At 37.0% G+C, this 26,484-nt stretch overlaps 1 protein-coding gene across 17 annotated transcripts in view; it reads right to left on the bottom strand.

Annotated features, from left to right (window-relative positions):
• PKP4 (plakophilin 4) overlaps nt 1-26,484 on the bottom strand; it is a 228,375-nt gene that overhangs the window by 96,332 nt on the left and 105,559 nt on the right. For 13 of the 17 annotated variants that reach the window (XM_074336670.1, XM_074336698.1, XM_074336705.1 and 10 more), the window contains one exon: nt 6,292-6,404. The exons of the other annotated variants lie outside the window; for them this stretch is intronic. In XM_074336670.1, the coding sequence (XP_074192771.1) occupies nt 6,292-6,404 (113 nt within the window). The remainder of the gene's footprint in view (nt 1-6,291; nt 6,405-26,484) is intronic. 17 annotated transcript variants of the gene reach the window in all.

Below are 26,484 nucleotides of genomic sequence, written 5' to 3'. Positions count from 1 at the left end.
TGCGCCCTCCACAACTAGATTGAAGGACAATGACTTAGAGCTGATGGGCCCTGGAGAAACACACTGTTCCCCAGTATTCCCCAATAAAGTTAAAAAAAGAAAACAAAAAAAAATTAGGCCTGGCATAGCAAAGTGGGACTTCAGGAATAAGATAAAAAATTAGCCAGAAGTAATTCCCTCAACTTATATTTTTTTAAAAATGAAGAGAATGAAATGTAGCAAACTTTTTAAAGTGGTTGTATCTTTTTTCAGGTTAACAGAAATGTTCTATACGTTGACTGTGGCAGTAGTCATATAACTATAGGCCAAAGTTGTCGAAAATCATAAAACCATGCACTACAAAGAGATAATTTTGCAGTAAGTGACTTACACTTCAATAAACCTGGTTTAAAAATAAAAGTCATCTCTGAATGATAGTTATGGATTTCTCTCTTTATATTCCCTTCAACTTTATAAATTTGTGTCTAAGATGAGCATTATTTAACTCAAGTCAGTGAAAAACAGAGTAAGAACACTGCTTTGGCCACCTCTGCCCCTTCCATGCCCTTGGGAGTGAAGGTGGGCAGGGGAAGTCCCCAGGGTGAGAAGGTGGGCCCTCACTGTAGGGTACTGGGCCCATTTACTGTCACCCCATCCAGTGAAAGCTAAACTAGACTAGTGTGAGAACAATACCCCATTGATGGTAACGCAAGGTGAAACAGAATAAATCCCATATTCATCAAAATTTGGATGAGTGTTGTTGCTTCGCCGATGGAGGAGGTTTAAAGTGTATTATTTCCTTTCGAGGTACCTGTGCTATGAGATTCTCCTGAGACGAGCAGTACATACCCTGAAGGCCAGTTCCGTTGCTAAGGCCCGCCCACCGTGCACTTGCACAGCGACCTCACCTCTGAGCGCCCATTGCCACCCATGACTCTGAAAGGCTAGGAATAAATGTCATCAGCGCACACTGCCTGCTTGGAGGACCTGAAATTGACCTATTCATCTACATATGCTAAATATCATCCTTTAGTCATACTGGAGTGTCAGAACTGGCCTCCTGGAGAATTACTTTTAGCTAAGGTGCTATTCCATCCAATTACATTCCATTCGGCAATGAAAGAAAGAGCCCTATGAGTCTGATTTTGTAACTTAGAGACAGAGTACTGCGGCTACAGCTTGCCTCATCATACGAATACAGCGGTCTCTCAATGACGACGCACGAGAGAAACCACTCAAGTCTCAGACCCTGGAATGGTAAATCCTCCTGAATAACCCAGTTTGTTTTTATCTTCTACATACTTTGAATCATGTAGTGCATTAGTGCTTCTGTCTTTAGCACGGCTACTGTGACACTCAGAACCGAAGTGGCTCCCTACTTTTAGCACATGCATGGAATGCTAACAACGTACGTTTTGTACACTATTCTAACCTTGGCTTCAACTTACTTTTCTAATCTTTATCTTCCCTTTGTCCTAATTTCTTCACTACATTTTTGGTGTTTGTGTTTTTTTAAAGATGTTTCAAGTACTTTTAGAATGAGGTGGAATATTAAATACATAAATAACTATAGTGTACCAGTACACATATAGAAAAGCTGCAACTCTTCAATAAACTGATTCTACAGTCTACCTTCAATGAAGTATTAAATACACAGATAACTATAGTGCACTTAAAACAAATGCAGAAAACCAGTATCCTCTCTATTAACTGATCCCATAACCCTGTTTAATTGAGGTGAAATATTAAATACATCGATAATTATTAAATGTACAAGTAACTACAGTGGACTTGGTATCAAGATAGAAAGTGTAACTTCTCTATTAACTAATGGCTCGACTTCAGGGCTTTTCAGTGTTGCAGTGGAAATTTTTGATATATCATCTTTGGATACAGGCTCCATCAATTCCAGATCAAGGATCATTACAGACTGATATTGCTTGTATTATTAATGTTTTGCAGTAAATAAAACAAATGAAAAATCCTATCAGAAATGGGATTTTTATAACCTTATTTAGAAGGTTATACTTCTAAAGAGTCACCAATAGAAAACCAAGCAATCATTTTAATCATTAAGATTTTTTTTTAAAGTTCTCAACAACTCATATTACAAGTGAACTGCTGTTGGTAACTGTGAGGTTCATTTTTTAGGACACTTCCTAAATAACAACATGCAGAACTCAGTTTCTCTACCTACAAAATGGGCACATCTCACGGCATGGGTTAAAAACTCATCTTTGGTACTGTGAATGTGAGGGAACTGAATTGCTCGGTTTTAGAGCCATTCATCTGAGAGAGAGATTCATAGTACATTATCTAGCACAACATGAGAGTTATGAGTCATTTATTAAATAGGACCTCATGCCACTGCCCGCCTTCTTACTCACAGGGTGAGGCCAATAATGGCAAACTTTGCACAACTGAAAAAGTCAATGAAAATGTAATTGTATTTCCTTTTGAGTTATTAATGTCATCCTTGGATTAGAAAAAGTAAGGAAATCTTACAGATCACCTTACCAACAGAATCTAAACCAAACGAAATGAAAGATAATTAGTTACTAAATGCTCCATTTTGCTGGCTGAACTCACTTCATGTAAGAATGAACTAGGAAGCCACGTGACTATAAGCATCAATGCGACTTTTAATTTCCTCTGAGCAAATCAGAAATGGCTACCAAGAAAGAGGTCTTGGGTCTGAGAACTAATTTCTGTTTTTCTGTATCTTTAGATTCTGGTTCTGAGACTGATAACAGGTGGGGACTAGAAGGTATAGGGGGATGTCTCAAGTGACAACAAAAACCTGTGCTCTCTTTACTAACACTGCTTTCTAACGGGTTCACAGAGCAGAGTAACTATGTCATAGTTTTCTGAGGTCCACTGAAAAGCACACATAGGTTTGCAGAGAGCAGCTGAGAAAGGGTAGACAGAACCCCAAAGATGCCAGGTAGGTAGGTTACACATGCCTACTTGGGAAGCTCAAAACACACTGGGCTTCATTAAGGTTCATTGTTCATTCAATGAACATTTGGCTGGGTGCCTGCCTGCTGAGCACCAGGCACTGTGCCAGGGCTGTGAGGTGGGCTGGGCCTTATCACCTCATAAGAGAGCTAATACAGGTACAGAGGAACAGTCACAAGATGAAGAGAGATGATTTTCCTGAAGAAACTTGGGAAGAGCTGTAAGGAAGTGTTAGCATTTAATTGGGAGCATCGAGACTACATGAGAATCCAACATGAGATGCAAGTAGGGCAATGACAGATAACTGTTATTCTAACCAGAGCTCACTGACTGAAGAAACCCACCTGACGCATAACCCTTAAGGTTTCCTAATACATTCCTCTCTTGCTGTGTGGCCTCTCTTCATTCTCATCTACACAGTGCACTATCAGGTTAACTGCTACCAACCTCCACAACTTCCAATAGGTTTCCTTTACAGACATAAGTACAGTGAAGCTTATCATCACCCTGGTTCCCAGTGCCCCACAATCAAACGCCAACTTTACCTTTCCAGCATCATAAGCCACTAGGTCCTTTCAGAACACATCCTAGACACCTGCGAGCCACTCGGTGCTCCAACACAACGGCAGTGTGGAAGCACCTTTGTGCATGCTTTTCCCCTTTCTCTGGGCAGCCCTGCTCCTATTTCTGCAGGACCCATTCATTCAGCCCACATGCACTGACTGAGCCCCAGAGACATGCCAGGCACATCCAGACACAAAGCACCAAACTCACTAAGTATCACTCACAATACATGTTTTACTAACAGATTTTTCACAAACCTGTGGAATTAGCTAATTCAATCATATAATCTTAAAATTATTATACTTAGTATTTTAAAACTTAAAGTGCCGAAAATAATCTAGTAGCCATGCACATATCAATCACCGCTCATTAAACAGATGTTAATATTTTGTCATGTTTGTTCCAAATGGCAATCTTAATAAAGCCTAATTCCTGATAGTTTCCTCCTCTCTTTCGCCCTAGAGGCACCACTATCTTAAATTGGGGTCATTCCAAAATAGTCTTACTTTTACTATACATGCATACATCCGTAAACGATAGCAAACATTGTTTAAATATTATACAGTTTTGTTATGTATATTTTAAAATGTTCATAATGATATCCTCCTATACCCATTCTTTTGCAAACTGTGGTTTTCACTCAGAATTCTATTTTGCACAGACGTCCATATTGATTCATGTATATCTAGTTAGTTCATTTTAACTGCTCTCAAGTTTACTTATCCACAGTTTATTTCCCAGTTCCATCCTGATGGAAAATTACGTCCTTTCTAATATTTTAAGTTGGTGCAAAAGTAATTGCAGTCAAAAAGGTTAAAAATAATTGCCAAAACCGCAATTACTTTTGCACCAACCTAACACTTTTGCAAATAACGCTATAGTGAGCATCCTCATACCTGTCTTCCCGTGCACACCTGTCAGACTTTCTCCAATGATACCAAATCTTGAAGTTTTAAATCTTACGCTGCTGTCTGTTTCTCACTCACTGTTGCGGTTTTTTTATTTTAATTTTATAATAACTGATTGTGAACTCATCTTTAGTGATGTTAGTTTCTCATCTGGGGATTCCCGAACAATACGGAGTTACATCTGGGTTACAGACTCACATGTGGTACACACCTGGGGTTTGCCAGGGGTGCAGCCCTATGAGAGTCATGGCTTAATGAGGCGACCTTAAGTTCAAACATACCAGCCTGAGCACACAGGCGTACAAGGCCTCATTCTTTGGTCCCTGCATAGGGATTAAACCCAAGACTCTAGTGCTTTTTTGGGGGGTTTAACTGTCCCAGGCCTCCTGCAGAGGCAGCTCTGCATCCTAGTTCTAGCACCTGACGATTTTCCTTTTTTTTTTACCATTTCCTCTATGCACTGACTTATATTATTGATATAGCAAGTATTTCTAAATTATCAAGAGAATTTCTATAGTTAATTAAATTGCCAGAATAAAAGTCCTAACTGAATTCTTTAAATATCAATTTTTCTATTAGTGTAAAATTATAGATTTTAAAATCTGTTGGCCTTTACTTTTTGGAAATATACAATACGATAGTATTGAACTTATGAGTTGCTCTTTTTCAGGCTAAAGATCCAGAAAACTAAAAAAAAAAACACTGAATAAATTAAAATCAGTTTTTGACCATTTTAACTTCCTTGGCAAAGTATTTCATTGAGTATTACAGAGTTAAAAATTTTTGATTTACAATTTTACACTTTGTTTCTAATTTACCTTCCTATGAAAAACTGGCTGGACATTTAAAAAATGATCACATAATTTGATATTTGTATTTTAAAATTTTATTTATCTTATTTGTATCCTTCATGCCTTACTAAACATACTAAATGCATAATGGTTAAGGACCAGAGATGAAAAATTTCTTTAGTACACAACTTACCCACCTAATATTTTTGAATTCATAGCAACAATTAGGTAGAAAAGATAAGCTACATACTGCATTCTCTTCACTAAGGATTTTTTTGAGAAGTAGAACAATGACAATGTTAGAAATAACTGAGAGACAAGTTACTATGGGCACATACCTACTTAGGAGGAAGCAAACCAAGCGTAAAAATGCAAGCAACCAAAGTATTTTTATGGTAGGCTTTTGTGGAATATGTAATTACAAAGAAAGCAAGCCACAAAGAGGATAGCAGGGATATCACCATTTGGAGCTTAGGGAAGTCATTTTTATAGTAATGATGTTTTTAAATAATCTAAGAGGCTATTTAAATATAAAATAATAATTATGATTAAAGATTTTTTTCAGTAATATATTGGTTTTGAATTTACTATATTTGAATACACTGAATTATTTCATATAGTAATTACTTTATACAGTGGTTTTACAGAGTTCTAGAAGAACTCAAGGCAAATTGAAGGTATTTTCAAAAGCTAACTAAATGATAACATTCCTAGTAACTATTTCCTAGTAAAAAACAATCAATACCAGGTTTTCAAAACCAATTAGCTTTACCAAATAATTAACAATTAATTTTGGAAAAACATCCATTACCTGTGTCTACATATGATAAGTCAAATTTCTAAAGATAGCATAGTAGCTGTTGGTACAGAAGCTTACCAATACCACATAAAACACATCAAGCACAGGATTGAAGGATAATCAATACTACAAGAGGCTTCTCAAAATTAGAAGAAATTGACATTTTTGGTGTCAAATTCAGGAAGTCAAGTTAACAGTGACAACACTAACAGAATCACTTGCTGCATCCGGGACAACTTAATAAGGCATGTAACTGGAAGGTGTGTAAAAAGCTAGAGCCGTCGGCCTGTACCTGGTGCTGGCGATGCTTGGCGACTCTGCTCCAAGCCTACATCTTTCTAGCTGACTGGCAACAATCTGCCTTTCCACTTCCAGTTCTCGGGTGAGTCGTTGAAACTGAAGCTCCTGTGATTCAAGGAAATAAAAGGCATATAAGGCGGCAAGGTTTGCTGCTCAGAAAGATATATGAATTACTGTATGTCACAGGAAACATAGGAACATACCCATAACATAACACTAGTGTGGCTCTGTGAAATCAGCGTTTTGGAAAGAACTGTGGGCCTAAACACCCTCCTGATTTGTAGATTTTTCACACTTAAAGGTACTAGAATACTTGCCTTTGTTTGCAGTTAGAAACATCTAGAGATTTATTTGCTTTTCTTTTTTCTTTTTCTGGTGCTAACTGAGGTTTTCAAACGGTACTTCTGCTACAGTGCTGTACAGAGCCCGTACTTGATGTGTCTACAATAGAGGCCCACCAAGCAATACAAGGTCTTCGTCCTCATTAGCTAATTTTTATATCGCTCACACTGTTTGTAAGCACAGCATTAAAAAAATGTAAGTTCCCATGATGAGAATCATTTTACCATTTTTAACAGAAGCCTTTTAATTGTTAAGGAAAACAAAATCATTCTAGTCCCGCAGAGAAAGTCTTGTTATATTTACCAACAATATAAACAGCAAAATTTTTCTATTGTCACAAATGTATTCATGTATCATGGTGTGAAGGAGTGGGGGGGATTTAAAAAGTCTGAGCAATAGTATAGAATTTAAAATTGTATTAAAAAGCTGGAAAGACTGAAGAAATTATATTTCCCATTCTATGCTGTATCATAAAGGCAAGGAAGTTGTATTGTAAGAGAAAATGCTTTTAACGTTTTCTTTTATACTTATCTCACTGTTATCTTGACAGGATTTTAATAAATTTAAAGCATGCTATGCTATAAAACATCTATAGATCAAATCAAGTGTACTCCAAAGGCTTTGAAGCCATAAATAACATCTTCAATAACACCTCAAGCTCCCCTGTGCCATATTATCTCCTTACAAGTCTACTCAAAGCAAATGCTGAACTTGTACGGTGTTTCATTGGACAATGACTGCTAGTTCAAAATACCAGGCACATGAACCCCAAACCTACAAACTAATCAGAAATAAAACTACTTGAGCTACCTGTGAGTAAGTACTTGTCTGCCATGCAAAAATAAAAATTAACTGAAAAAGTATTAACTCCCTGTGCAACCAGGCAAATGGGCAATTACTTGACAGCACTGATTTTGCCAATTCTACAAACGATTCTTAGAATAACTTTTAAGAAATCGTCCCTGCACTACTTATTGTTTTCTGATAATGAGAATCCTTTTCTAATGAGCCCATTGGTGTGGGCATATAGAGCACGGCCTGAATGAGTGGCTGGCTCCATGATGCTGTACAACACGACCGTAATGGGACACTACCAGTCTCTGCAGACAATTCCTGGACCACTGGTTCTTAATATATGTTCAGCAACAAAAGACCACATAGATAATAACTGCACAACATTCAGTATCAAGTAGTTGATTTTAAGGACAAATTGTATTGTTTACCTCACACTTAGTCTTTCTTTGCCCTTAAACAGTATCATATTTTTTGTGATACACTTCCACTCCTTCCATTATTTTACTCGGTTATTTATTATACACCTCTTTTCCCAGAAGACTGGCTGCTTGTATCAATCTGGGACAGGAAAGGTCCATCGGTGAACCCCAAAATATTCCTTGAGCTTTCACATTACCTTTGTGTTCTGATTTTGGTGGCTATAGGGATTGAGGGCTGGAGTGTTTTCTACAATTTGGGATGGCCAAAAGTTACCAAGGTAGGATTAAGATACATTTTGTCAAATGAGGACATAAAAAAAGAACTCCATTCATAGAAAAAAATTCCATTTTAGTGGATTTTTATCAGGTTTGTGACTATGCTCTCTTGAGCATCCTTTGAAGAAAACGGTTGGGAAATTTCCTCCTTGAAGGCAGAAGTTGGAAGCCACTGTCCCATAATTCCTTCCTTCAGAAGCAGAGACAAGTGGCTTTGGCTCTGCCAAGAATATGCCAGACTGACTCAGGTGCTGAAGCCAAGACTTTGACGTTAGGAAACACAAAGCTCATTTTCTTCCTTCCACTTCCTTTCTGCACTCCCTACAGTAGGTCTGAAGGTCATATTCTTAACATGGAAATGACCTCCATGTAAACTGCTACGTTTATGCTTCATTGGCAGTGTTAGTGGTTTCTCTATCTGACCACGTTTGTGGCACAGATTTTGACACTTCTTGGAAGCTTAGTCTCAAGCAAGGCTTGTTCTCCAGTCCTTATAACAAATGTGGGAATTCACTTAATACTCACTTAATAAATACCTTTTTCTGCACAATAAGCCATGTCAGTCACTGTATCTTGCAACTAGAAACCTTGACTGACACACCTACAGAAACCATTTGCAGTTGTTGAGCTACTAGGAGAGCCTATGCACACATGATGTCGCTACATTTTTTTTTCTTTAAAAGTTGGGTAATTCTGTTAATATCCGTATGAAATGAGTGAAATCCACATTTTATTCCTGCTGGATACGGAGTCCATAATACTGAACATCATTGGGTACTTGTATCAAAACCATTCTACCCATTATTTGCTTACACTTCTCACAAGCAGGATGTCATTAAAGCCCTGAAAGCACAGTATCAGGAAGCATGGGATTTGTTAACATTACCTAATACCTGTGAATATTTATTTACAAGTAAAGTATATGTATATTTTGTTACAAATTAATATTATCCTTACATAACATAAACTGAATGCCGAGATGGATGAGTAGGGTGTAAATATTTGACAATTCTGTCTCTACTGGCTTCTTTGACTGACGATGAAAACAGTATTACAGTCATATAAAAACGCATCTAATGATTTCTAAAATAACACTCATTAAGATGATTATGCAGAGATGCCATCTACAAAAAAAATGTTTATATTTTATCCTCTAAACTTAGATTATAAAGGCTGATCCTTAAATCAGCATCCAAAACTGGGCATTTGGATTATAAGAGGATCTTATATTTGTTCTCCTTTGAGAGGAGTAAAGAAAAGAATGTTAAAAGCACGTGCCAATGATTTAGTATATGACAATTTCCTCTTAAATTCTGGCAAAAAAGACCATAAGCAAACTTTGAAGGCAAGTCAAGTCTACTAATATGCTATAAAAATGGAGTCAGTTCACATTTGTTTGAAGGCTTTATTTTTACCTTATGTCTCTCATGTAAAGATATTGATAAATATTCTGAGAGAATCATGGAACAGAAGAAACAAAGCTTCACTTTTTCATGACCTTATCTGGCTCTCGTATGGCGGACACAGCTGCACTGTCCAAGGAAGGACATGGTGCTCCAGCTGTCAGCTACTCCAAGGGTGCCCGTCTACAAAGAACCACCTTCCCCTAAGGTACACCCTGCTGGGTAGGCTGCATCTAGCCCCTGACTGAAGTGGGCTAAAGGCCTGGCTCAGATTTGTTAGAAATCTCCCCAGGGGCTTGGCCATCCTGTGCAGTCCCTGGACTTCTCCCCTGCCCAATCCTGATTTTCCTTCCCCTCTCTCCTCCAGTGTTGATCTGTAATAAATACTCTGCATGCTAGACCCCAACCTGAGACACTGTCGTTTTTTGGCTTCTTTTTATAGAAAATTTCTTGACAGAAATTTTCTCTCCTAATTTTAATACTGTGAGATAAGTCAAATGTACAGAAAGGCACAGACAATAACACAATGAGCTTTGGAGAACCTGACTCAGCTATAGCAAATCTTAATATTTTGCTACATTTGCTTCAGGGTTTTTTGAGAAATAAAACATTACAGACAATGAAATTCCTTGTTTTCTTTCTTTTCAATCCTATTCCTTTCTCTTCCTTCCTCCCCAAAAGGAACCATTATCCTGAATTTGGTGTTTAATAATCACATGAATATTTTATATTATTGCTACTCCATATTTACAGATCCATAAGTGACATATGAGGTCTGACAAGTTCGTGAACTTGTTGTAATGATATTACTAATCTGTTTTTTTTTTAAATATCAGAGGGATTATTCATTATGAATTTATACCAACTGGACAAACAGTTAACCAAGTTTACTATTTGGAGGTGCTGAAAAGGCTGCGTGAAAAAAGTTAGATGACCTGAACTTTTTACCAACAATTCATGGCTCTTGCATCACAATGCACACGCTCACAAGACACTGTCTGTGAGGGAGTTTTTAACCAGTAAACAAATAAATGTATTGGAACACCCTCCCTACTCACCTGATCTGGCCCCCAATGGCTTCTTTACCCGAAGACAAAGGAAATATTGAAAGAAAGAATTTTGATGACATGCAGGACATCAAGGGTAATATGACGACAGCCCTGATGGCTATTCCAGAAAAAGAGTTCCAAAATTGCTTTGAAGGGTGGGCTAGGCACTGGCATTGGTGCATAGCTTCCCAAGGGGAGTACTTCAAAGGTGACTGTAGTGATATTCAGCAATGAGATATGTAGCACTTTTTCTAGGATGAGTTCGTGAATGTAATTGTCCGTCCTCGTATAGTATTGCTTTGCATGTTCATACAATTTATATCAATGGTATGCAGTTTTATGCAGATTGCTTTTATTATAAGATGATTTTGAGAGTTAGCAGTATCAGTACACATAGATCTAGTTCATTTATTTTCATTACTCAATAGTATTCCATTGTACGACTATAGCACAATGTATTTATATGTTCTCATCATGATGACTCCTTGGGTTGTTTCCAATTTTGTGCAATAATAAGCATGCTGCAAAATAAGCATCCTTGTATAAACCATCTTTGTGTACATGTGCCAGGCTTCTCCAGAGTAGAGACCTAGAAGCGGAATAGCTGGGTTGAAGGCTATGCACATCTTCCACTTTACTTGACAATGACTGCCAAATTACTTTCCAAAGTAGTTGTTTTCATTTATATTCCAGTCAGCAGTGTATGACAATTCCAGTTTCCCCACATTCTCACTGAAATTGATTTGCATTTTGGGGTTTAAATTCCCCCCCTTTTGTTTTGGTAATCTGATAGGTATGGATGCTATCTTGTATTTGTTTCGTTTTGTATTTTCCTGGTAACCAACATCTTTTCATATGTTTATTGGCCATTTAGGTTTTTGAATCTCATGGGTGTAAACTCTCAGGGGAGACTTTTCCCTACTACCAGCACCCAGGCCGGTCCTCTTCTGTGGGTCAGCTTTCTGATCACCCTGAGGCAACACTGGAGCTTTCTAAAGTTTTGGCTTTGGGTAAGGGATCTTCCATGAGAATCCCCTCCTGAGGCAGCCTTCAGATGGACTGTAGCATGTCACTGTCAAATGGCATGCCCAGATCACCTAGGGCTGGCAGATACCTTCAGGGTAAAAGCCAAGTTTACGCTTACTTAAGTTTAGGAGTCTCACTTCCATGTTAGCTTTGGTTTCTGTGAATTCCTTACTTTATTTCCAGCTTTGCCTTTACTTTTAAGAGGACAATTTAAATAGTTTTATTCAGCATATTTCATTTCTTTCAGGGGAAAGACTGGTTAGGGTAATGAATAGACTCCCATTTCTGGCACATGCCATCCAGCTACAGTTGCCCCCTCGCCATCACTTCCACCTATTCATTTCAAGTTACTCTAACTGATTCACTAACTCAGGAGTAGCTCCAATAATTACCGCTGCTATGATGGCGACAAGAAAGAGCAGTAGGCACTCATACCAGTCCCTTAGTGATGACATCCTCACTTCCTGTTCCCACATTCACACTAACCGTCAGCTTCTGTCCAGGCTTGGGGGAGGGAAGTGTCCTCTCCTTGTCTAAGGCTGGCCTCGCCATGACCCCTGCCTTTTCCAGGGTCTGGCTTCTCTCTTCTCAATCGTGTGTTTAATCGTCCCAGTTTAATGATCCTCAAGTTCTTCTCATCACACAATACATCTTGATCCCAGGACTCCTCAATATGTTACCTTCCCCTTTGACCTCTACTATCTTTTAATAAATACTTCTCTTTAAATTGACTCCTTTATAGGACAGTATCATCCCAGGTATTAAAATCACTAAAATAATGGTTTCTAATGTTTTTATAACTTCCTAATATAAACTGAAATACATAATATTTTTAAATGTTCATCAATGTACTAAAAATCATCTCATATCAATTAGCATGCCTTCCCATGCCTATAAATCTCAGCAAGAAAGTACTGAGTACTGGTCATACTGAAAGAAGAAAACTGACATAGTTAAATGACGGATGCAATCAGTAGTTAAGAAACATTTTTATTTCAATAATTGTTGCTTAAAAATCCTCCCCCCGAAATTTTACTTTTGTGTCTTAGTGTCACTGAGAGATCAATCATCACTGAATAATATATTAGATTTTTAAGGTAAATCGCATCATTCAGGATATGTCCAGTTCTCAGGACATGCTAGAGCAATTTTTCCCCTTTCCCATGTTCAAAAGATGAGGAGATTATGATCATAATTATATCTGTGAGGCTCTTGAGCCAGGTCTACAGAACTACGTTAAATAGGAAAATTTAAGAGCTAATATATTCTCAAAAACATCCAAAATATTATTCTTTAATCTAGACTGGTACTAAAATCAAAGCATCAATATTTTCCAGGCTCCTTGATCTCAGCCTTAGGATCACTAGCTAGTAATGTAGAGATAGGTGATCAAACGCCCTAGCAGTGTTTTTTTTTTCTTCAATAATTGACAAATCTTTATTAGATCTACTTGGTAGTCTCTAAGTCATACATAATTAATTATTAAAATGCTAGGCGTATGATAGCTATATTTGGTACTGGTTAGTTTCCTTTGTTAAAAGGAAATTCAAAATAAAAAAGTCCTGAACAACTAACACTGCCTTTCTCAAACAAACCGTTTTCTGAGGACACCAGTGTCCCTCTGACCAACCCCCACCCCCCACCACCAGCTATGCCCTTAAAGAATGAAGTTCCAGTCAAGTAGGTTTGGAAAATACTGCCCAGAAGATTCCAAATCTTGAACTTTCACTAGCATGTAAAAAGCTCTGAAAAGTCTACCAGTAGAAAATTAGCTTAAATTTAACTTAGCAACTCTTTTATTTATTTAAACTAAGCACACATTTTGTTTTTCCAGAAACAACTATGAACATCTTAAGATACAATATTGTCTTGCAGAACACAACTTTGCAACACTGGCAAAATCTCATTTAATATATTTATGTATCCATACAGAACTAGAGGTGTTATACTGCATTCTACATTTAAAATGCTTTTGATATGTTGAAAAACAAAACTTTAAGCCCTTTTGTCCACAATGAATATTTACAAAGAGCAGCGCACCCCAAAGGGTTAACCTGCAAATGGAAACTGCTGATCTCACACCACTGGATGGACATGAAGGATGCATATGAAACAACTGTGCAGCATTAGGTGCCTTGTGCCAGGTCCACTGCTTCTTACATTTATATCTTGTCTAAGATGAAAGAAAAGTACAAGACACAACCACCAATCTGATTTTTTGTTACACTAGCTAACATTCTAATAGGAGACGAACAATTTTAAGATCTTTATTGTTGAATCCTACTGCCAAACCATACAGGATTATACCAGGTTCTAGCTTTGATTGTCTATCCTTTAGTTTTAATGAAGCAGAGAGAAAAAGAGCAAAGCTTGCCAGATGCTCTAAATTTGTATTCTAAAGCTCAGGCTCTTATCTGTAATGCTGTCACCAAAGCTCCTTAATTAGGAAATAAAAAAAAAAATTAAGAGGCTTACATTAAAACACAAGGAATGCTTTCTGCTAGAGCCACATGTAGATGAAAACGTCAAGATAAACAGGTAAAAGCCTAAGCTTTTCCTACCGCACTACAGATGGTTTTTTAAAATACTGTCTACTCAACAGTAACTCAATGCCATTGGCTCTTCAGTGTCTGGCAATGTGACTATCACGTGGGTTCATATGCACTAGTGATGTTCAAATTCACTCTCTCTATAATCAGATTCAAACCTGGTGTTTTCAATGATCCATCCGCTGAAGCAGTCATGGGCTCCCCTGAGCCACACCCTCCTGTGTTTTCTGTTTCTCCACTGCAGTGGTTCTCAAAGTGTGGGCCCTGAACCAATAGTATCAGCATCGGCTGGAAACTTCTTTGAATCAGAAGGGATGGGGTCCAGCCACCTGTGTATGTACAAGTCCCCCAAGAGATTCTCAGGCACACAAAAGTTCCAGAACCACTATTTTATATGAAAGCAGCATTCCTCTTTGACGCAGGCTCCTACTGCAGATGTTTTCATCTTTTCATCATTTCCCTTATCCCCCACTCCTCACACATTAAACGGTTTCCCAGAATTTGTCACTCCACCTCGCTGTCACTGGTTGACTCCATTCCCTTCCTCGCTATTTCCTGCCATTACTACCCTCATTCAGGCTCACACTAGCTTCTGACTACTGCAATAAGCCCTCCCTGAGTCTTCTCCTCATGATGGTGGGGAGGGGTCTTGCCTCTGCTTTTCACATTTCTTCCAGATATATCAAAGGGGCAATACTACTCATCAATAATCTCTATCCTTTAGTGAGGTTTACTGGGCTCCGGGGTCTCTGCTAAGTACTTTATAGGCATTACTTCATTAGCTCTGTGGTCACTCTGCGAGGTGGTCAGGGTCACCCTCATTCCACAGAGGGCTGACTTGCCTGAAGTCATTCAAAACCAGGATTTGAAATCACATCAGTCTGACTCCTCACTCCACGGTGTTCAACACTGTGCACCAGGCTCTTCTCACTCTATAAAATAACTTATAAAAACCTAACTCAGCCGTATTTTAAGACCCATGGCAGCCTAGCCCCTGCCCCCGACCAAATACCTTTCTTTGGTCTCCTGTCATTCCTCTTCACATACCTAGACTGCACTACTCGTGGTTTCCTATACACAGTGCTCAAAACTTTTTCTCACGTTGTTTCATCCCCCTGAAATATCACCGTCCCGTGAATGCCCACAGTCCCCTACCCAAGCCCTGGGTGAAGGGCTCCGCCCATTACACGCGCTCCATTTACTAAGCTGGCGTCTCATCACAGAAGACTGAAATCTGGATTTCATTCATCTCAGTATCCTTCTGACTCCCTGTAAAACCAGAACAAGAAAACCCTGCTAATCCATTCAGGGTAAATGTATTTAGTACATTATAGTTGATTGTATAGATTTTTAAATTTACTGATTTACTGAGTATTTTTATACAAAAACGGGCATAATATTTTATCGTTGATCCTTTCTGAGGCCCTTAAAGCCTTTCAAATGTAATAATAATCATGTCCTTACAATGTAAGGAAAATTAGAAAAATCAATGGTCCAAAAGAATGTTCCACTTTTATTTAAAGTCACAGAGAGATGTGGCGACAAAGAAAGGACTAGACCCCAGGGTTCCCAAAATTTTGACGACTGCTCTTTTAACAATTTAGCTCTATCAGGAATTTCATATTATTCACGGTGACATGGGCAAAAAAGATTTTTAAAAACAATAAATAACATTTGCCCAATTTCAGTAGCATATTGCTTATTGCTGTTAATATGACTTATCCCACGAAACTGCTCCGTGTCACAGGCTAGTGTTACAGGCGTATACCTGTCCCTGCCTGCCAACTTCCTTGATCTCTCAGGCATCACATCCTGCCTATCAAAAAATTACAAGTTTCCCAGCCTTGGTGTGGCATTTTTGAAAACCAGTCCACCACTCCACTAACATTTTACATTGCTGAACTATCAATGCCTTCTTTTATTTTCATCTACCTTCTCTCCTAAAAAGTAGGATGTATGTGTGTATTCATATAGGCTGCATATATGTACGAATGCATGTATGTAAATATAAATAATTCTAGTTATGTCTTCTATTAGTTGAAGTTTTGCTAACTTATGTTTAAAATTCCTCGTATTTAAAGAAGTCCTAATAGTCAATTAAATATTGAGGAAAAGACCTACAACATGAAAAATGGATGCTTGGAGATAGTGTCAGTTGCAATTCGCAATGACAACTATTGCTGTCATTTTCCAAAAAGGTGGTTACTTGATAGAATTAAAAACACAAAAAGACTTTCTTTAAAATGTAGTGTCTTGATTATCTTATTAGCCATTATTTTAAACTTTATTGAGAAACTATAAAAAATATAATGATGACTTAACATTAACAATTTATCTGGTTTTCTAGTACATAAATATTTCAAAATTAGTAAGGCCAATGATGCATATCATTGAATGTTAGATGCTTATTTGGGAGTTAATTGACTGCACCGTAGATGATAATAATGCATATAAATCATAATTTCCTTAAATGGAAAACTGAGAAGGATAAATGACCAATCGCCCACTTTCTTTTATTGCAAACACTATAAAAATTTTAAAAAGAATAAAAATATAAATATAAAAATGATGAGAAAATATAAAAATAAGAGAAACGAAAACAAAGGCTAAATTTAATCTTTTATTCAGTAGATAAATAGCACTAGGTAATAAGAGAATAATTTTAAAAATGATTAGTTTAAGGTTTGGTTTGTAACTTAATGAAACGTAAAGGGGAAAGAAAACAAATACCACCTAACACAGGTAGATATTTTTTTATGAGCATAATTTTTAAATTACTATGCTTACTTCTATAGTTGTTCTTTCTGCTTTGCAGATATTTTATGGCTAAAGTGCATGTGGGGTAGAGAGGGTGGTAATACCGGAATTAGAATGTACATCTATAAGTTGTGCCTTAGCCACTTAAAAATGGCTCCTTGTGAAGGCTTGTTACCTGGCTGAAAAGGTATAAGAGGTTTTCAATTGTTTTATCTTCTTAACTTTTTACTTTTACATTTGATCTGCATGCCTTCATTAATATTATCATTCCTTCCTAAACCTCCAGAAACTGTCCTGGGATTCTTGAGAAATAAGGGTAAGAAATATTAATGTATTATTGATAACCATAGGACATATCTAATCTACAAGGAACATTAAAGCCGTTGGACAGAACTGGGGCATATCTAGCCACAGGCTGAGTCCAACCTCAGTGGATCTGCATCTAGACCTGCACCCATCCAGTTCTCAGGTCCACAGTGTTTCTGTGTTTAATGACTCTCTGTTTTTCTCAGACTCTCCTGCTTTCTCCTCTAACCTCCAGCTTCTCCTTCCACTGGTTAGCCACATATAAAAGAATTTAAATTTACTCTGGTACCATTATTTAATAGCTGCATTTTCCCTATTTACCTAAAATAAAGCAAACAGGTTAATAATGTTGCTTTTACTTGTGTTAGGCCTATTTAGCTCTCAGTAGAAAAAAAGAAAAAGTAAAAAAAAAATAGAGTTCTTAGAAAAAAGAGATGCCAGATTTGAATATATAATACGTTATTTTTATAGTTCAGACTAATTTATCTGAAATAATTTTTAAATTAACACATTTGGAATTCTTTTCCTCTTGCATACAATACATGTATATAGTCATGAAGAAATCTACCTGCTTATGTTTGAAACAGGTATAATTTGATATCTAATGTCTCAGTTCATATTTTTTGTTAAGTTATAACACTAATAATAATACTAGGTACGACTGAGTGAATGTCATCTGTGGGTCAGGCACTCTACATATTTTTTCTCTAATTCTTACAAAAGCACCGGTCACTGTTGAATTGAGCTACCACAGGGTGGAAGGGGCAAAATAAATGACCTCCTGAAGGTCACATAATTAGGAATTGAAGAGCAGGGAATGGAATTCTAAATTCTTGCTCCTTCCATTATAGGAAGCTGATAAAATTAAGGTGGTCTCATTTTCTATTTCTGAAGGTTATATTTAGAATTGTTGTTGACTTTAACTGCTTCCAAACTCTCTTCCCAAATCAAACAAGGCCCTGGAATGTAAGAAGTATTAAAGAGCCAGATGCTAGTATACATGGAAACTTACTAATTATGACAAAGGCAGAATTTCATTTAGTGGGAAAAGAACTGATGGCATAATTAGAGAAAACAAAGCTAGATTACTACCTCAAACAACACACATACACACACACACACACACACACACACACACACGCATTTATAATAAATATAGAGGAAACCCCAAATACATTAAAAGATGACCTAGGATAATATTTTTTAAACTTAGGATGATAAGATTCCTCCTGAAATAAGACAAGAAACCCCAAATCATAAGGGATAAGATAGGCATACCTAACCACATAAAAATAAAACTTCATATGCCAAAGATCATGCAAACAAAGTTAAATGACCAAAAAAAAAAAGAGAAAAGTACATATTTATAACACATAACAGACACTTTAAATCCCATATAAACATACTTTATAAAAACATAGTAAAAATAGACCAAGGATATAACAAGCCAAGTCATCTAAGATGAAGCGTAAATGTTAATCAAAATATCAAGAAAAAACTGCTCAATTTTATTTGTATGGAAAAATAAAATCAAATAACAACGAGTTGACACTTTTTATCACATCACAAACATTTTAAAAGCAGTAACATCCATTCAGTATTACTGAAAGTCAACTGCAATTGAAAAATTTTAAAAAGGGGAGGGGAAGGTGACAGGGAATAAGAGGTCCAAATTTCCAGCTATAAAATAAATAAGTCATGGGGATGTAATATACAGCATGGGGAATATACTTAATAATTGTGATAGCATGGCACGGTGTCACATGGTTGCTGGACTTACCATGGCGATCTCTTCTTTAGGTACATAAATGTTGAATAACTATGGTGTACCCCTGAAACTAGTATCATATTGCATGTTACCTACATTTTCATGAAAAATTTTTAAAAGAAAAAACATGGTAACATCCAGGTCTGTGGAAGAAGCAGGTAAAAGGCCACCATGTTGTTTATGTGAGTATAATTTGCTATAACCATTTGGGAAAACAATCTGGTAACATCTACGAAATGAAACATACATATTCCTCATGACTTTGTAATTCCACTTCTGGATATCTACTCTACAGAAATGAAAGCAATCATATATATAACATTAAAAGCATTATGAACAATTTGAATGTTTACCTACATGGCAATATTTTAACAAACTGGAATCTCCATACTACATGGGATAGCTACTACGTATTTATTAAAAAGAATGAACTGGACCTTGCCTCAGAAGAATCATTATACACAATTAAATGAAAAAGTCAGTTTAAAAGCTCACTAAAACACAACAAATAATAAAATTTAAAAAAACCAAACACGTCTATATGGGTTTGAGCATGGAGAAACTGATAGGAATACAGCAGATCAGTGAGATTGGTTACCTCAGGGGGGTGGGATCAAGAAAGGGATCAAAATAGTATGTAAATTTTTATATTATCTCCATATTGTTTCACTTACTATAAGTATATGATTTTAAATTAAAATCTAATTCAGAAAATTAAGACGGAAAGAATAAAAGGGCTAAAGAAATAAAGTACTGTTTAAATACTACCAGACTAGATCTTGTTTAGGAAATAGTCCCATTCGTGGAAAATGGTATTTTGATTGAGAGAATTGATATTTTTGCTTTTTTTGAAGCTATTTAACTACTCTAGGGTGCATCCTCCTATTTGCTAGATGGGGCGCTGCGCGATTCATGAATCACCTAATAAAGCCAATTAGATCTTCCACGAAGTAAATAAATAAACTACTCTGAAGGGGTTCAATAACATTCTAATGACCTGTAAAGGCCCATTCTAATAATACTTAATCAGATTTAGAAGTACATAGCATTTGTAAGGGTGTGGAGAAAGGTACTGTGGGAATATAACAGTGTAAATTATTGGGAGAGCGATTTAACAATACCTAAAAAAATTAAATGTGTACCTATACATGAGCCCATGAGTTCTAATGCTGAGACTTGATTATACTTGGAAGAGTACACAAAATCAACCAATCAAATACAATTGGGAATAAACTGATATCCATCTATGGGGAACTGGTTAAATATATTACATATGAGGTCTGACAATTAAATTCGCGAACTCATCCTAGAAAAAGTGCTACATACCTCATTGCTGAATATCACTACGGTCACCTTCGAAGCACTCTCCTTGGGAAGCTATGCACCAATGCTAGGACCTAGTCCACCCTTCATAGGAATTGTGGAACTCTTTTTCTGGAATGGCCATCAGAGCTGTCATCTTATTACGCTTGATGTCCTGAATGTCATCAAAATGTCTTTCAATATTTCCTTTATCTTTAGGTAAAGAATGAAGTCATTGGGGGCCAGATCAGGTGAGTAGGGAGGGTGTTTCAATACAGTTATTTCTTTACTGGCTAAAAGCTCCCTCACTGACAGTGACGTGTGAGCTGATGCATTGTCGTGATGCAAGAGGTCAAAAAGTTCAGGTCGTCTAACTTTTTCATGCAGGCTTTTCAGCACTTACAAATAGTAAACTTCGTTAACTGTTTGTCCAGTTGGTACAAATTCATAATGAATAATCTCTGATATCAAAAAAGGTTAGCAACATCGTTGCAGCAAGTTTGTGAACTTAATTGTCCAACCTCAGTACATCTATATAGTAGGACTCCATGCAATTGCTAAAGGATTGAAAGTAAATCCGTATGTGCTAATGTGGAATAATTTTCAAGAAAGATTTTTCAGGAAAATAAAACTAGGTAGTTGTTTTTCAAAAGACGTATATGCTGGAATATGCAGAAAACTGCCTTCTTGATGTATACTCAAGAAACATAATTTCAGAGAAAGTTTAAACAGTTGGGAAAAGGGACTAGGCGTTTGTAGGGTGGCTTACTTTTTGTTTTATACTTTTAAAGGTAAACATTTAATTTATTTTACCTTGAGTATTTATTTGCTATCAATTTTTGTAAATAAAATAGAAGTTGTTTATTCATGCAAAACCATACTAAGACCCCAATTTTTACTGTTAGTTAAATGTTCCAATTCTGACCTATTAAAGAAGAGAATGTTTCAATAATTCGTTTTCGTGAAGGGAGTAAAATATATGATAACAGTAATAAATATCGTATTTGAAAATATATGCTGTATAATGAACTGACTGATTTAACGGATTTCACTACATTTCAATATTTCTTGAAACTTTGCAGGACTTTAAATAAAAAACTGGTATCTTTAGAACGATGCTTCTCAGCTTGCTCTATAGTTTTAATTAATTTTCTTCTATCAACTAAACAAGTAAGGAAGGAAAGAGCAACTTATGCTCAATGTAGCTATAAAATCAAATCCACATAATCTTTCTTACAAATCCTACATATCACCATACTTTTTGGAAATAAAGCATGGAAGAGGGCCCTACCCTTAATTTTAAATTTTAAATTATGTCAGGGCCAAATCACTTAGATACTATCAAATGGTAAAATTTCATTTGATAAAATAATAATAGTAGTTTGAAAGGGTAGTCACTTATTGTATTTGATTAGGTATTCAAAGGAGAAATGATTTTTATACTGTAAAATATATAAAATTTACCATTTTAACAATTTTTAAGTGTACAGTTCAGTGGCATTAAGTACATTCACACTGTTGTGCAACCACCATCCATCTCTGGAACCTTTCCATCTTCCTAAATCGAAATACTAAGCACATTAAACAAAAACTCCCAATTTCTCTCTCCACTCAGGCACGGGCAACCACTACTTAATTTTCTGTCTCTATGAATTTCCCTCTTCTAGGTATCTCATATAAATGCAATTATATTTGTCTTTTTGTGACTGGCTTTTTTTCACTTCGTATAACGCCTTCAAGGTTCAACTATGTTATAGCATGTGTCAGAATTTCCTTCCTTTTAAAGGCTGAATAATATTCCATTACACACACACACACACACACACACACACAAACAAACGTATATATACCACATTTTGTGTATACACCCATTCATCAATGGATACTTGGGTCGCTTCTATACATTTTTTAAAAACCCAAAATTATTTATCAAATTTAAGCCAAATTCTCTAACAAAACATATCTTGACATACACATTTCTGGTTTCTTCTCTACTAGCTTTTTCTCCTGTCAAAATACAACTAACTTTCACAAAACTCAGTAGTTAAAGGTCTTATCTACAAGGATGAAACTAGTATTACGGCTTTCTGTAATTTACAAGACAGACTTGATTATACATTCGTTCAAACTTTGAGCATCTACTATGTCCCAGGCACTGTGGTAGGCAGAGATGGAGAGATAAAGAGATGGAGGGAGGGAGGGAGGGAGGGAGGGAGGGAGGGAGGGAGGGAGGGAGGGAGGGAGAGAGAGGAAGGAAGAGAGAGAGAGAGAGAGAGAGAGAGCGCACAAATGCATAAGCTCCACAATCAGACCCAGGAAGTCTGTGTGGGAGCCAGGAGAGCTGAGTGATCTAAATCTTACATGAAGTTTTTCCTCAAGACAGTGAGGAATTGAATTAAAACATTCATGCCTAAATAGCAAAATAAGTCCGCATTTTAATATGGCAAATAAAATTAGGTACCTAGAAAGTTGATGAACACGAAAAGCGGACTAGTGCTGATGAGACCATGTAATTTGGCATCCATTTCCTGGCTGCCTGGTACAACCAGGCAAACACCATCTGGCACACTAGCTGTTGGGTCTCTAAGGTGTGTGAGAGCTTTAATAAACTTTCAAGTCTGATAAAAACTTCTAATCACAGATTTTTGTTCTAATATCCCAGAGCAGGTGTTGGCAAACTTTTCTATAAAGGGATGGATAGTTAATATTTTAGGCTTTGTGGATGGTAAGATAGGTCTGTCACAAGCATCCACCATTACCTTGGTAAGAAAGCAGCCACAGACAGTACATAAATGAATGTGCGTGGCTGTGTTCCAATCAATTTTGTTTATGAACACTGACATCTGAATTTTACCTAACTTTCAGGGGTCATGAAATAGTCTTCTGATTATTTTTAAACTATTAAAAATGTAAAGAATATTCTTAGCTTGCAGGCTGCAAAAACACAGGTAGAGAGTAAGATTTGGCCTGTGGGCCAGTTTGCTGACCCAGGTCAGAGAGTAGAAATACTTGTAAACCTCTTAATGGCATGTGATTTGAGATAGAACAGAACAAACATGGAAGGTTTACAGGATTGGGGTCCAACCTGGATTTGAAACCAGGCTCTGTATAATACTGGATGAGTCACTTTAATATCTATAAACCCCAGTTTAATCTGTAAAATGGGGATAACACCCACAACATATAGGACTTGGTGGGAATATACGAACAAGATGCTAAATGTTGTGTAAACTGTCAAGCTATTCTTAAAGATTTAGGCATTATAAATTAAAACACACACACACACACACATTAACAAATGCGCTATGTTCTCCCCTATGAGGTTCACTCACCAAAAATTTGGGGATATATTTTCAATTCCTAAGGAGGGGGGGTGAAAGTAATTTGCACTATACGTACTAGATGTCTTGGATTCCATTTTTACTAAGCTCTTATCATTGCACAATATTACATCATTCAGTTAATAATTTACTTCTTTCATCTTCTGATTATATTCTGTTCTTAATAGCTCATTTTCCTGTTGTCTCCTCTGAATTCTCATATAAAGAGGAAACAATTTTATATATAAAATCACAAGAAGAGTCGTGGCTGCCACACAGCTCATGACAAATGACAGAGTGTTTCTGTCTTACTACCACCATATGCCCATTTTCTATTTATTAAATTTCAAAACAAGTAATCTCAGCAAATTTAGGGACCCTCACAAAATTAAAGGCATGAAGATATCAAAATGTCAGTGCTGATGGACAGTACAGGGATGGTGGGTAAACATGTCAAGTGGTTCTTTAGGATTCAGATACTGAGTTAAGGCAACCCCAACGTTCAGTATTTCTCATCACCGGATTCTATCAAGAAATTCCTTAACTGGACCGATTATGGCCATTTCACAATATATGCATATATTGAATCATTATGTTGTACATCTGAAACTAAAAAATGTTGTATGTCAAGCATATCTCAACTTCATTTTTTTTTAAAAAAGGAAATTTCTTCCACGTGTCTATTTTACAAAAAACTGAAAAACAACTTTTTCCTCTGGTGTTTTGATATTCCAGCCAGTAATTTTCCTGCCAATGACTCATGCTTCCAGTTGACAGACATGAAAAGATCAAGCTGAATTCTGGCACTGTCTTCCCTCCTTCTAAAAGCAGCAAGTCGATATAGCTAGAGGATGCCACCACTGAGTTGAACGCTTGGTGCAAATTGTCAGCAGAATACCAGGTTCAGTTAGCGTTCCTGGCCAGGCCTGAGGCCGGGACGCCGGACTGTACCCACCTCAGAGCTGCCACCAGCCCTGGGCCTGGGGTCATGTCTGTCTGCCTGTATGTACGTGTGGACAAAGGGGCAAAGACTGGGTCCTCTTGGAAAGAAAGGATGGCGGAGTTTGCCACAGGAGCCCCTCTGACTCCATCAGCAGAGTGAAAGGCTACAGATCACCACATGACACGCTACGGTGACCAACCTCACTGTCCTTGAAACTAAACCAACATTATCACTTTAAATACATATCTGTGACACTTCTCTTTTAAAACAAACTAACGTGTTTACAATGAAAACAAAGCATTTTAATAGTACCGTGTAATGAATGTCAGGAATATTAAATGGTAGGTAAAAATACACGATTTGTCAAATCATCATTTTCTCAGCAGCACACACTAAGTTGGTTGGAACAACACGGTGGTTTAGAAAGGCACATGCTTAGTGGGATGTAAGCACAATGACATCTTCACTGCAAAGGTTGGGCTGACGACCAGCCATAGCAGCCTTGTGTTCTAGAGCAGCACATAGAATGGGTCGGATGTTTTTGGGCTCACTGCCCCGTATCAGTCATGCGACTAAATTTTGTTTTATGATAGAATACATCAATTTGTAACCATTTCCTTATGTTTCCTCCTGTTTTCAATAGACTGTATTTAGCATAGATTCATTAAGGAATTATGCTACTAGTATTAATAGCTATTATTTATTAGGTGCTTACTATAAGCCAGATACTGTATATTCCACGCATATCGTCAAAGAGGAGCACGACCAACACCGAATGAATGACTTCTGTGCCCAGCACCTCCTATTTGAATTCTACCACCACCCCATGGGGGACAGACTATTCTTCTAATTTTTGAGATATTGATCTTGAGTGTCTATGGTCCCGCAGGGGTATGAAGTTAAGAGGCACGACTCCAGAGTTGGTGCTCTTTGTCACTGTCTTTCAGCCTCACATACGACCCATAGAGGGTGGCAATGCAATTGATTTCGAGGTGGCAAGAGGAAGAGAATAATCTCTGAAAAACAATATAAGCCTACGTAATCCATCAAAGGACACACACCCTGCCTGGCTTGTTATTTTACTCCGATGTGATCATCTCCCTCAATTTAATAACTGTGATTCAAAAGCCCTTTTTTTATCGGCATTATCTAAATAAGATGGCACTACTAAATCGTACCCTGATGGTCTCAAACAACTAACACAGTTTCTAAAGTTCTAGGGAAGCAGCTGTAAATGGAGAGAATCTAGTTTGCAGTTCTTTGCAGAGTATCTTCTCCAAGGCGTCCCATCTGATACACGGTGCCCTCTATGACGTCCAGCTCACTTTACAGTTGAGACAGTAATGCATTCAGTGGATCGTAATACTCTTGGGATCACAAGTAAGAGCCCGTAAGTGAAAGTAGAAAAAGAAGGAAGAGCTGCATTGCTTCACTTCTCTATCTGAATTCCTCCATTCTAAATTTTCTGTGAGGATTCCTGTTTTTAAACTCCTTATTGTCAATATATCTGATTGAGAAAGCAGCTAAACAACTCCCAGGTGAGATGGCACCATAGCAACAGGCTTGCCATCAATTCTTTGGGGAGCATAATTTCACAGACTTATTTGATTGCCTATTCACACTCTTGATTACAACATAGCAAGCTGTTTAAATAGTATGCCATTAGTGTACTGAAGGAACTTTAAAAAATAAACTACCCTGTGTGAAGAAATTTTTCACACATACGTTCACATTGAGATGTGTTTAATTGTATGTAGCCTATTTCCCTTTTATTTAGAAAACAAGAGAGACATCTTTAAACTATTTCAGAGCTTGCCAGTGTGATAAATAAGGCATTATGCTTTATCACAAATAAATACTGAATCTTTATTCTGGTTCATAAATATTTGTTCAATCCTTCATTGTGATTATGACAAGATAAATATACAGT

The sequence above is a fragment of the Rhinolophus sinicus genome, linkage group LG01 (genome assembly GCF_036562045.2).
Source record: "Rhinolophus sinicus isolate RSC01 linkage group LG01, ASM3656204v1, whole genome shotgun sequence".
NCBI classification, from domain to species: Eukaryota; Metazoa; Chordata; class Mammalia; order Chiroptera; family Rhinolophidae; genus Rhinolophus; species Rhinolophus sinicus.
Note: the sequence above shows the minus strand (reverse complement) of the source record. Positions and strands in the feature narration are given on the sequence as shown.